The sequence below is a fragment of the Lasioglossum baleicum genome, chromosome 15, assembly GCF_051020765.1.
Source record: "Lasioglossum baleicum chromosome 15, iyLasBale1, whole genome shotgun sequence".
NCBI classification, from domain to species: Eukaryota; Metazoa; Arthropoda; class Insecta; order Hymenoptera; family Halictidae; genus Lasioglossum; species Lasioglossum baleicum.
Genome location: NC_134943.1, coordinates 8,921,187 through 8,933,698, shown reverse-complemented (window position 1 = coordinate 8,933,698; position 12,512 = coordinate 8,921,187). Strand labels below are relative to the sequence as shown.

General features: G+C 41.5%; 2 protein-coding genes across 2 annotated transcripts; both read left to right on the top strand.

Moving 5' to 3' along the window:
• Nucleotides 1–311: 311 nt before the first annotated feature.
• Nucleotides 312–4,610, top strand: LOC143216150 (odorant receptor 10-like). Its single transcript, XM_076438978.1, has 4 exons — nt 312–797; nt 1,507–1,984; nt 2,606–2,836; nt 3,573–4,610. Exons 1-4 carry the CDS (start codon nt 639–641, stop codon nt 3,908–3,910), a joined length of 1,206 nt encoding a protein of 401 aa, XP_076295093.1. The 5' UTR covers nt 312–638; the 3' UTR covers nt 3,911–4,610.
• A 2,515-nt stretch (nt 4,611–7,125) lies between these two features.
• On the top strand, nt 7,126–11,953 carry LOC143216177 (odorant receptor 85f-like). Its single transcript, XM_076439018.1, has 2 exons — nt 7,126–9,364; nt 11,201–11,953. The coding sequence occupies exons 1-2, from the start codon at nt 8,566–8,568 to the stop codon at nt 11,539–11,541; spliced, it is 1,140 nt and encodes a 379-aa protein (XP_076295133.1). The 5' UTR covers nt 7,126–8,565; the 3' UTR covers nt 11,542–11,953.
• The last annotated feature ends 559 nt before the right edge of the window (nt 11,954–12,512 follow it).

The window sequence follows — 12,512 nt, the reverse complement described above, 5'->3', positions numbered from 1 at the left end:
AACAAATAACATCCAGGAATCCAAGTGAAGAAATTGAAAATCGTATTACTTGCATTAATGAATATACCAACGTACTTCCACCTCTAGTTGGCAACTAAGAAATATTATGCGACAGAGCAACTTACCAAGTATGTAGTAAAGAACATTCTTCCTCGATGAACTGGGACGGTCTACGCGTAAGCACCATCACGACGTGTCCGTTCACTTCATCGAACAACTGCATTCGTTACCGTCTAATAGCGAATGAATAAGAAAAATGCTGATTTCCTCCGCAAAATGAGCGTTCGCAATTTAGACGTTTGAAACTAGAAACTTTACGAACGAGAGGGGATCGCGCTTTTCCTATTACGCCGAATGATGGAACGCATTAGTCCTATTTCCGATAAAAATTCAATGCTCACTGCGAGCCGTCTCGAAAGCATTCCTTGAGGAAAAGGGAGAGCTTATGACGTCGCAGATGGCCGGATAATAAAGGAATAGGTTCGCGGTATGCAACCCCTCTCTCGTCCGGTAACAATCGAGCGTTTACACGATTATGACTGCATAAAACATAAATGGAAGCGCGCGGCGCGTATCGTCGCGTTCGCGAGAACCGAAGTTGAAGATGCAACGATCATCGGAGAAAACGGTGTGCTATCATGTCCCCACGTCCTGCGAGGATGAACCTACCGAAGGACAAGGACTTCGCCTATGAAATGGCTCCCATGAAGATCGTCTCGTGGCCCGTGGGAACCTGGCCGCTTCAGCAGTACAATTATCTAACCGGCGCGAAGTCTGTCACCGCTCTGTTCCTCTTGGTGAGCAATCTTTATCTTATTGTTAGTGCGGATTTATAGTGGAGCTGCGAGCATCGATGATAGCGGCGCGGTGAAAAGAAACCAGCATTCGTGACAACATTTCGACAAATACGTATTTCCTTGGTTTTTCTTTTTTTTCACCGCACAGCTCACCTCGCTGCTCCACTATAAATCCACCCTTATACATATTAGGTCAGCGCAAAAACTCCTGCCCGATTTCGTGTTAAACAGGAACTTTTGCGCCGACCTAATATATTCCCACACTGGCTCATATTAATAGACTCTTCCTTTCTTACCGATCCTTCTGCATATCAGGTTGAAAGGAAAGTTCTGTCGTATTTGAAACAAGCAGGCAATTTTGCTTGTAAATGAAGAACACAGATATCTAAAAAACGACAACACGATGTTACAAATATTTTTATAAATTGTTTCAAATGTTTTCTTTAAAATGCGACAGAACTATCCCTCCAGCCAAATATATTGAAGTGTGCTCGTGAATATGATAAAAATTGCACTAACTGGGGATATAGGTGGTTCGAAGTATTTGTTAATCACCTTCCAAAAAGAGTTAAAACTCCAAAATTATTTCCCCATCTAGATTTTTTTCTATCAATAAATATGAGAACAATACTTCCCTAAACACCCGATGAACAGGACATTTTTCAGAAATGTCTGCCACTGTGTGAGAGACGTGAATCCCTTTGTGCAGATGATAACGATGCTGATCGTGCACACGGAGGTCTACCTGGACTTCGGGAACGCGGAGAAGAATCTCGACGCGGTGGTGATCATCACGTGCGGCGTGCTCGCGATTTCGAAAGTAGCTTTTTTCCGGTTTCGCCCTGCCGGCTTGATCGCCAACTTCTTGTCCGCTGTTACCGACTATCATGAGCTGAGAGGAGAGGACAGACGAGCGATCGTGAAGCGACACGCGCACATGGGTAGAATGGCGTCCGCGAACATGCTGTTCTACTCGTATTTCAGCGCGACGCTGTTTTCCATGGTACCTATGTTCGCCGGAGACGATGATACAATGGTGGGTTTCAATCAGACTCGCAAAGTTCAGTTGAACTACCCTATTCCCAGCGAGTGCACTCTGGAGCTTCTGCAAGTGCCGGGAAATTTGTACGCGTTGATCTACATGGGCGAGTATATTCTACTGTTGGTGATAGCGGCTGGAAACCTTGGTACTGATTCGTTTTGCCAGCTAAATAGTGTATACAGTAAGGTCGCGATCTAGCTCCCTGAGGTTCTCCAAGATCACTGTGGCTTCACCTACCCCTTCCACTGGGGGGCAACCCCGCGAGGAGCCAAGAAGCTCGAATTGCTTCGGTCGCCGCGCGGTTTGTGTTTGCACGCTGTCCTTTTCTACGTTCGGCACCCTTTGTACAATGTGTTACAGAATTATATGTCGCGGACACCACATAGCACGATTCTACACCTCCGATTTAGATTTTTAAGATCAAAGATATTTTTAAGATTTAAGATTTCTAATGAGAAAACAAATTAGGTTTTCTCTGACCTAGTTATTCACGTTCAAGGTCAATTTTGCGGGGGTTCCTTATTTCATTTTTCGCTAAATCGAGGGTGCAGAATCACGCAATGGTGTCCGCAACATATAATTCTGTGACACCCTGTAGGTATTTTCAGCGCAGTTAGCGCCGGCGGCGCTGTCATAAAAAAATAGTTTCCCTACATGATCTTTGTCCCTGCTCGGAAGTATTCGGAACAGGCGACGGGAGCTAAATCGCGAATTTACTGTACCTTGCTACAACAAAGACCCTTAGCTGAGGCCGTCCGTTGGCTAGGTAGCGACTCCATGTTCTTCGGCATCGTGTTTCACCTGTGCGGCCAAGTGGAGGTGCTGAAGCTGGACTTCAGCAGGTTCCTCGAGGACGAGGAGGACAGTGCGAAACGATTGACCACACTGATCAACAGGCATCGTCACCTATTGGCATTGGCTGAACACCTGAACGACACCATCGGATTCATTCTGATCCTCCAACTGTTCTCCAGCTGTTTGCTCATCTGCACAACCGGTGATAATTGGCTCTCTCGAAAACAATATTAATTCAATTAGATGTGTATACTTGGCTAAGTGTAACTAGACCGCTTTCTAAAAGCGTTAAAATTAATTTTAACCCCTTGTTCTTCACCTTCATCTTTCATCTTTCTTGACAAAATAAGACTCAGTTATTTTGCAAACAATATTCCGGCGTCAAAGTAAATGTGGGTATACAATAAATCAGCGTTTTCCAACCTTTACGCTACTACAACTCCCCGAAAAAAAATTTTTTTCGTTCCAAAAACTGTTTTTTTTATTTGTACATATTATGATATGGAGTTTAATTTTTTATTAAAAATTTTTGACGCCTCCCAAGTTAGAAACCGCTGCATTAGATACAAATATTCTGTTCTCATCAGTGAAATTATTAAAGAAAATCGCAAGGGATTAAGAATACTATTTTAGAGTGATTAAAATTATTGAAAGAAGAAGTACTTTGTTATTTATAACTAGACTGCGTATCTTCATGCAAAATAAAAATTTCTTAGCTGAATTGCAACAAACTGGAGTGAAATAGAAATTTATGTTCTTCCCTATCATGTTTAGTAGGTTGAAAATAATATAATAATATGTTTAAATTTTCCTAATATGTTTGCTATTTTAAATTATACCTCCTCATTATTGTCATAAATGCATAAAATCCGCAGTCTATTTATAACTATTTTAGCGTGTATAAATAATCTCTACTAACGACACGTGATCGCTTCCAGGATTCCAGTTCATCATGTCTCTGCACGTCCACAACGTCGTCATGGTGATCAAAACGGTCATAGTAGTGGGAACCCTGTTGACTCAAATGTTCGCGTACAGTTACGTGGGCGAGTACTCGAAGAATCAATTCGGTGGTATTGGATACTTCGCATACAGCAGCGACTGGTACAATGCGCCCTGTTGTATTTCGAAGAATATCCTGTTTGTTCTGATGAAGACGCAATGTCCCGTTCATCTGAGAGCTGGCAGGTTTTTCGTGGTCAACCTAGAGACGTACATGAGTATTCTGAAGACGTCGATGTCCTATCTGTCGGTCCTTCGCGTAATGATAACGTAAGCGCTACCTTTGTTGTTGCAACCAACGCTTTCCTGTGCAAGTCGGAGAGAAAGCGTGAATTACAGAAACATATGCAATCGGGTCGATCGAGTTTTAACAGTGGATAGTAGATCTATTCAACGACACCATGCTACCTGTTCTAGGAATATTCTATTAAAAAATTATGTTTTCCGTACGTTTTGTGTCGTTTATATTCTACATTCCCTATATTACACATCACAGTACAACTCTTATTTAACACATTGACGGCTGAATAACTACCTGAAAAGATCGTTTACAGGTTTTGCATATGTATACTTATTTTAACCATTGTCTGATTATTAATTTTAAAAATGAAAGTACAGTAAATCCTCATTTACTGTCCAACAGCCGTGTTCTGCATGGAGAGTGATTGTATAGAGACACTATTTTTTTATTGTTGCGTCTACCGCGCCGACCGTGCCGAGACTTCAATAGAGAGCCGAACATAGAGAAGGACAGAATGAAATACGGATCGCGTGGCCGAAGCGTGTCGCCATCGCCGGCACAGTTCAAAGGCCTGCGTTGTCGCTGTCCTTCCTTGCGCCCGAAACTTTCATCGTTGATTAAACTACTAAATGCGATTGAAATTATATCGTGTTTGGTGTTATTTTAATCAAAAAAATTCCAGAAATAAGTTAGTGAAAGTCCCATAAAAAAATTGGGCAGCGTTCACACAGGCCACCCCGGACAGTGATTGAGGATTTACTGTACATATGTATTTATTGAAGAGTATTGAGTCTTATATTTCTCTCGGAGTAATGACATGATAAATAAATAATTAGTTTTTAATATTTTTGATAGGTGATATTTTTATTTACAAAAGATTGAATTTGGCTTGCAAAACGTTGAATTTAGAGTGCAAAACCTATAAAAATTAGTTTAATCAACGATACTAAAATTTCAGAGTTTAAGTTTAAGATAATTCAATCGCTGTTTAAACACATAAATAAAAAATGAGATTTCATGACAGATTTTTAAATTTAAACTCTGCTTAATGCTAAAATAGAAAAAGAAACAAACGATACTCTATTCTGTGGAAGAAGAGTCACCTTGCAATAAAAAAATGTTTCGTCTTCTGTCACTTTTCACTAGGCTCAGCTGGTTTCACTGTCCTTGCTTGTATGATCAGTCAGTTAATAATACATCAACTTCGAATATAATTGATTATTAATTTAATTTTTCCTCCGAGATAATTATTTTAAAATCACACCAAAAATTTATGTCGTATACCAAGCAAAATTTGTCACATCCAAACAGGACGTATACCGAATTAATGGACGTACTCTATAGCAGACGTATACCGAGGTACCACTGTAGTAAAGAACATTCCTCCTCGACGAACTGGGACGGTCTACGCGTAAGCTCCATCACAACGCGTCCGTCCACTTCATCGAACAACTGCAATCGTTACCTTCTAATAGCGAATGAATAAAAAAAAATGCTGATTTCCTTCGCGAAATGATCGTTCGCAATTTAGATGTCTGAAACTGGAAACTTTACGAACGAGGGGATGGAGGTTTTCCCATTACGCCGAATGAGGAAACGCATTAGTCCTATTTCCGATAAAAATTCAATGCTCATTGCGAGTCGTCTCGTAAGCACTAGCTGAGGAAAAGGGAGAGCTCATGACGTTGCAGGTGGCCGGATAATAAAGGAATAGGTCCGCCGTACGCAACCCCTCTCTCGTCTGGTCACAAACTTGGCTGCGCGCCGCTAACGTCGAGCGTTTACGCGATTATGATTGCATAAAACATAAATGCAGAAGCCGCGACGTCTCGTCGCGAGCAAGTCGAAGAAGCGCGATCACCGTTGTCTCCACGATCCGCGAGGATGAAGCTACCAGAGGACAAGGACTTCGACTATGAGATGGCTCCGCTGAAGATCGTCTCGTGGCCCGTGGGCACCTGGCCCCTTCAGGATTACAATTTCTGGACCGGTGGCAAGTCCGTCATCGCTCTCATCCTACTGGTGAGCAGCATCACCTTTTTTTCCAGCACTGTCACCTGTTTCTCCAATTAGATCAACGCATTCGCATAATATGCGTTTCGATTCTTCAAACTGCAGACATATTAATTAGTTCAAAAGTCGTGGTAACTCAGAGTTGTGTTGAATTATTATGCAATTCGTTTTTACAATTGAAATACAATTACAAAGTACAGTGTAATTATGTATTATACAGGGTGTGGCCGGACGGGTGGTACAACCGAGCAGCGGGTGATTCTACATGTGAAAATCGGTCGAAAAAAAGGAATGACATTTTTTCGTTTGACGCTTCGTTTTCGAGAAAATCGAGTTTAAAGTTCCGCCTTCCGCCTGGTGCGCTTGCTTTAGTATGTATGTGCACAAAGTAGAATTGGTTGATCATGGTCAGACGCGTCAGACGATTCCTATACAATTAGCACGTGTATTCGCTGCATTTTCAAACTCGGTGTTCTCGACAACGAAGCGTCAAACAAGAAAATGTTATTCCTTTTTTTGACTTATTTTTATATATAGTATCACCCCCTGCAAATTAGAAGAACAGGTGGGAAAAGGAAAATATCAGTGATGTACAGTAATCGCGCGATTTTTGTCGGGGGTCGTCTACAGTCTACGCGATTGAAGTCGAATGCCTACTCACTCCATTGCCGGCCAACGCTGCGCCGCGCCGTACAGTGGTACCTTTCGTCCAAATCAGAGACAAAATCAAAGAACTTTCGATAGAAATGAGGTAGAGCGATGAAATTTTTTTTCAACTAAAGCTGAAACTTTGCAGAATATGGGAAAATAGGGAGATTACTGTACGAACGGTTTTTAACCTTGAGAAAATTCGTTAAACATGTAGAATTTCAAGAAATCGATTTTGCAATATCCTAAGGTCGTAGAAAAATTTTGAGACCAGATTTGAAATCAGCGTGAAGAAATCTACGGGAAATGAAGTACAGCATGTTCAAAAAAAATTTTTTCCGCGCGTGGTATTGGAAAAACCACAATTTTCTTGAAATTGTGCAAGTTTAATGACTTTTCTCAACGTTAAAAAACGTTCTTACCATAATCTCCCTATTTTTCCCATATTCTGCAAAGCTTCAGTTTTAATTTTTTTAAAATTTCATCGCTCTACCTTATTTCTATCGAAAGTTCTTTGATTTTGTCTCCGATTTGGACGAAAGGTACCACTGTGTGCCACGCGCCGTAAGGCGGCGATGATTGATCTCGGCTCGGGTATATCGGTGTGAACACCACACATTGACTCGAATGAATCGAATTTTCTAACTTAATTTCATCTTAATTTTCATTATTCTTTTATGGGACTTTCACTAACTTATTTCTGACATTTCTCTGATTAAAATGACACCAAACACGATATTATTTCAACTGTATTTAGTGGTTTAATCGACGATGAAAGTTTCGAATGCAACGAAGAAGAGCGACAACGCGGGCGTTTGAACTGTGCCGGCGACGGCGCTTCTTCGCGTCCCTTTCTTTCCAATACGCTGATCTTCGTTGCGTTCGAAACCTGCATCGTCGATTAAACCTCTAAATACAGTTGAAATTATATCGTGTTTGGTAACATTTTGCATTATAAAAATGTCACGAATATGTTGGTGAAAGTTCCATATCAAAATAATGAAAAATAAAGAAGATTAAATTTTTGTGTTACATTGTGATGACGCATGCGACTGGCGACGTCCTTCTCTATGTACGGCTCGTCGATTGAAGTCTCGGCGCGGTCGACGTAGTCATACAATAATAATTTCCCTGCGCAACATTTGACGGTTGCAGCACACAGGCTGTTTGACAAAAATCGCGCGATTACTGTACATGGTATTATTCATAAATTCATATCATGTGATCAAAAATAAACTTGTTCATTACGTTGGTGTCAGAAAAGAAATATAAACTGTAGAAATACATCTTAGTACATAATAAAAGGTAACACTATTTAATAGGAAAGACCTAAAAAATGAACATTCTTCATGTGGCAGTAATCACTTATGCAAGTTTTAAATTAATTTTAATGAACACTTTGTTCATTGCTGAATTTTTGATAGGTTGGTCATTGTGGCATAAGGAAACATCTTCATAAACATAAACATAAAATCGAGTTGTCTGTGAATGCGAAACGGAAGAAGGACGGATAAAAATGAAAGATATTTTTCACATTAAGCGAGTATTGTACTGTCCTTCCGACGAGAGTTGGCACAGATTTTGCTAGTGGGGTGCAGGGAGATCTGCTAGACCCCACTCCTGACGCTCGGCTGCGCACCCCACTCTTGCGCTTAGGTTCTGACGGGAACGGTCGTCATAGGAGCTCTGCGTCACCACATCACTCTATTGCAGTCGCACTCAAGACGCTCGTTTGCTGTCTTCGTCAAGCGATTCGGCCAATCGCGGAGGACATGTTACGCGGAGTAGGGATACCACGTGGTATCTACGAGTTTCTCTGTGCCAACTCTTATTGGACAGACAGTACACATTGAGTAATTTACACTATATATTGTACTTGAATTACATTTTATTTCAATTACATTGTATTTCGATTACACTCATGATTTGCGTAATTAGCAATTGAATTAAGTGGAAGGTTCGAATTATGTAATGCAATTACTGTGTGTATAAAATACAATGTAATTCAGTTAGCACCCATATCAAAAATGACCCGTCGCCAGGTCCTGACGGTGTTGATCTTGCAAACGGAGTTGTGGCTGGGCGAAGGGGATCCAGAGAAGAACCTGGACTCCATCGTGATAGGCTCGTGCGGCCTGCTCGCGATTTCGAAGGTAGCTTATTTCCGGTTTCGTCCCACGGGCTTGATCGCCAACTTCGTCTCGGCCGTGAAAGATTACCAAGATGTGCAAGATGTCGAGAGACGAGACATCGTGAAACGGCACGCGTACATGGGAAGAATGGCGTCCGCGAACATGCTGTTCTTCATATATTTTAGCTCGACAATGTGTGCCCTGACGCCTATGTTTCTCAGAAGAGGTGATATCTTGGAAAGTTTCAATAGAACGGAAGAAGCTAAGCGAAACTACCCCATGCCCAGCACTTTCACTCTGGAGCTGTTACACGTGCCAGAGAGCATGTATATTTGGATTTTCGTCGGAGAGTACATTTTATTGTTGACGATAGCGGCTGGAAACCTCGGTAACGATTCGTTCTATCATTTTATTGCTGTAGTTGTTGGCATAAAGATACTTAGACGAGACGTCCGTTGGATAGGCAGCGACACCTTGTTCTTCGGCATCGTTTTTCACCTTTGCGGACAAGTGGAGGTGCTCAAGCTGGACTTCAGCAGATTCCTCGACGAAAGAGAGAACGGTGCTAGACGTTTCAAAGAGCTGGTCAGGAGGCATCGTCACCTGTTGGTATTGGCCGATCACTTGAACGACACCATCGGATTCGTTCTCATTTTGCAATTGCTCACGAGCTGCATACTCATCTGCATAACCGGTGATTAATTACTTTCGCGAGGATTATTCGATCTACAGTAAAGTCGAAATCTAAGCGCGACGGAGGTGACCGTTCTAAGTCAGTTCGCCTACCCCTTCTACTGGGGGGCTTACGGGTTGCCGAGCAGTGTAAACAGGCCACGTAATCCGATTCCGCGTCGGGTATATCGGTGTGATCCACTACTAATCTAATTACAAAACTTCCTCAGTTTTAATTATTTCTTCATGGGACTTTCACCAACTTATTTGTGGCATTTTTCTGATTCAAATGGCCGTGTTTACATGCTGTCCTTTTCTACGTTTGGCAGGGTTGACGCGGCCACAAAAAAATAGCATTCCTGCATTATCTATGTCATAGCACAGAACCAACAATCAGCTTAGATGTCGACCTTACTCTATATAGGGTGTGGCCAGACGAGTGGTAATACTACACCACTCAAGAGGTGATACTACATGTAAAAATAAGTCGAAAATCGAGTTTAAAGTTCTCCGCCAGGTTTGCGTGCTTTAGTATGTATATGCACAAAGTAGAATTGGTTGATCATGGTCAGACGCGTCAGACGATTCCTATTGCACGTGTTACGTCCCGGAGTCTGAGTTTCGCGAAATTATCGTTCCGCGACCCATTCCCCTTACTGGACGTTCTCAAATGCGATACAACCTTTTGTCCACGCGGCACGTTACGTCCGACGTCTGACTAGGAACCACGACTTTCGCGAACATGCGTATTCTACTTAAGGCTTACAGGTAGTAGATTCGCCCAAAGCGGCGTACGAGAACAGAGATAACTGATACGGCGCGAATCTTCGCAGGAAAATATTTAGTGACTTATCGGACAGTTGAGTATGGCGATCGGTGAATACAGGCAGGCTTCCTTTATGCGAACTGCTTCCGTTGCTCGCTGACGGCTGCAGTCGAATCAGGCTGGATCGTCGTAGGAAGGACGATGATCCTCACTCGTCCTGGGATGATCACGTCGTCGGTGATCCTCGGTTGGCGGGAGATACCCCGCTGTTGTCCTCCGTCCCGCGTTCGTTGACGCGCATGAGCTTTCGTAATTGATAGCGACGAACGCGAATTGAATAGGAGAGTATCGCAAGCGCGATATATTTGTAACGTACGAAGTGGAATTACAATGAATTAGAATCACGTGATACAGTAAGACCGCTTGAAGGCGGATAAGAGCGAAGACTCGTCGGAGTCCGGACCGGGACATCCAGGAGGCGACGAGCCTCGCTGGAGTCTTGAACGAACGTGACAGACTGGTTGTCCGAATTGAACTGAATTAACTGAACTATTTTTAGGATCGTGAGGTCGAATATATAGGTGTCTTATCTTCTACGCGATGTCTCGTTAGACATAACGCTACGGATGTTATGAGATGTGCGATTAATGATTACGGGGAATGCTACGTGATACTGCTACTGGGAATACATTAAGATATGATTATTATACAAGGGTTAAGATAAGAATGGGTGTATGGTATGAGGTGAGAATTGGATGTGATGACCGGACCGAAGTATGACTACTTATAACTAATGAATATTATGAATAATTACGGTTACAATATCCTACTCTTATTAACTATGCTTATAACCTATGGCAACACGTCAGCAGACATGACACACGTCTGTTCGCTGCATTTTCAAACTCGATTTTCTCGAAAACGAAGCGTAAAACAAAAAAATGTTATTCTTTTTTTCGACTTATTTTTACATGTAGTGTCACCCCCTGCTCAGTTGTACCACCCGTCCGGTCACACCCTGTATTAATTGAATGAATGGTAGATCTCTGATAAAATGCTAGAGATTTGTGATCGAGGTACCGTTGTTCCCAGGATTACAGTTCATCCTGTCTCTGCAAGTCCACAACTTCGTCATGGTGATCAAAACGTTCATAGCAATGAGTACCCTGTTGACTCAAACATTCGCGTACAGTTACGTGGGCGAGTACTCGAAGAATCAATTCGGTGGCGTCGGATACTTGGCGTACTCCAGCGATTGGTACAACGCGCCTTGTATTCTTACAAAGAACATCATATTTGTCATCATGGAGACTCGGACTCCCGTTCAACTAAAGGCTGGCCACTTTTTTGTCGTGAACCTGGAGACCTACATGAGCATTCTAAAGACCTCGATGTCTTATCTGTCGGTTCTCCGACTAATGGTCACCGGGTAAAACAATGTTTACAAGTTTTGCACACAGTTCATGCAACAGATTAGACTGTCGAAAACACGAGATTGCAAACAGTGCGAAACGATCAGTTCGGAAACTTAACGAAACTGCAAAGTGCAGTGGATTTTTTTAACGAAGATCAAAGTAAGTTGTTTGTAACATAATGTGGAGGGTTGTGATAGTAAATTCTATGAAATATATAGAAGTTGAAAATACACTGCATTCCTGGTAATGTTAATGGTTGCACTAATTATAATTTATATTTTGCAAATTTAACACTAAACCAGAGGTGGACATTATTTGCCCACTATATTTCAGATTTGATTTTGCTTAAAGAAAATAGTATTTTAAATAGGATATTTTGACTTTTGACAATCTGAACCACAAAACATAATATTTCTATTTTAACAGTCTGAAACACGAAATGAAATATTTTACTTTTTGCATCGTTATAATACTCGGAGCAACCGCATAAACGTATAGTGTATCTTATCGTCAGGAAACTATTTATACATATATAAATGTATTGAAATATTTCATATTCTAAAAGAAAATACTATTTCCAAAATTACTGCACCAAATGAAATATTTTATTTTTACAGTTGTACTTCCACAAATGAATAGGATTATTTACCATTTACTATTTAAAATACTATTTTACCCAGCTATGCACTAAACCACCGACGAGATACTATTATCTCGTCGGTGACTAAACCCTCAGACCATATAAACCTACAGACACGGCACAGATAATTTTCCCCGAGTCAAAGATGAAGTAAAGTGTGACGTCACATTTTCAAAAGATGTATAAGCTATGCTCATCGACAGTGGTTACGCTTGACTTATGGGGTGAGAGGGGTCAGCGGTTGCGCCATGTACACAGTACACGGAAAGAATGGACAGGATAATTTCAAAAAATTTGGCATTTTATCATGAAATAAGCAATATATAAAGTATATTTGAGGTACAAATGT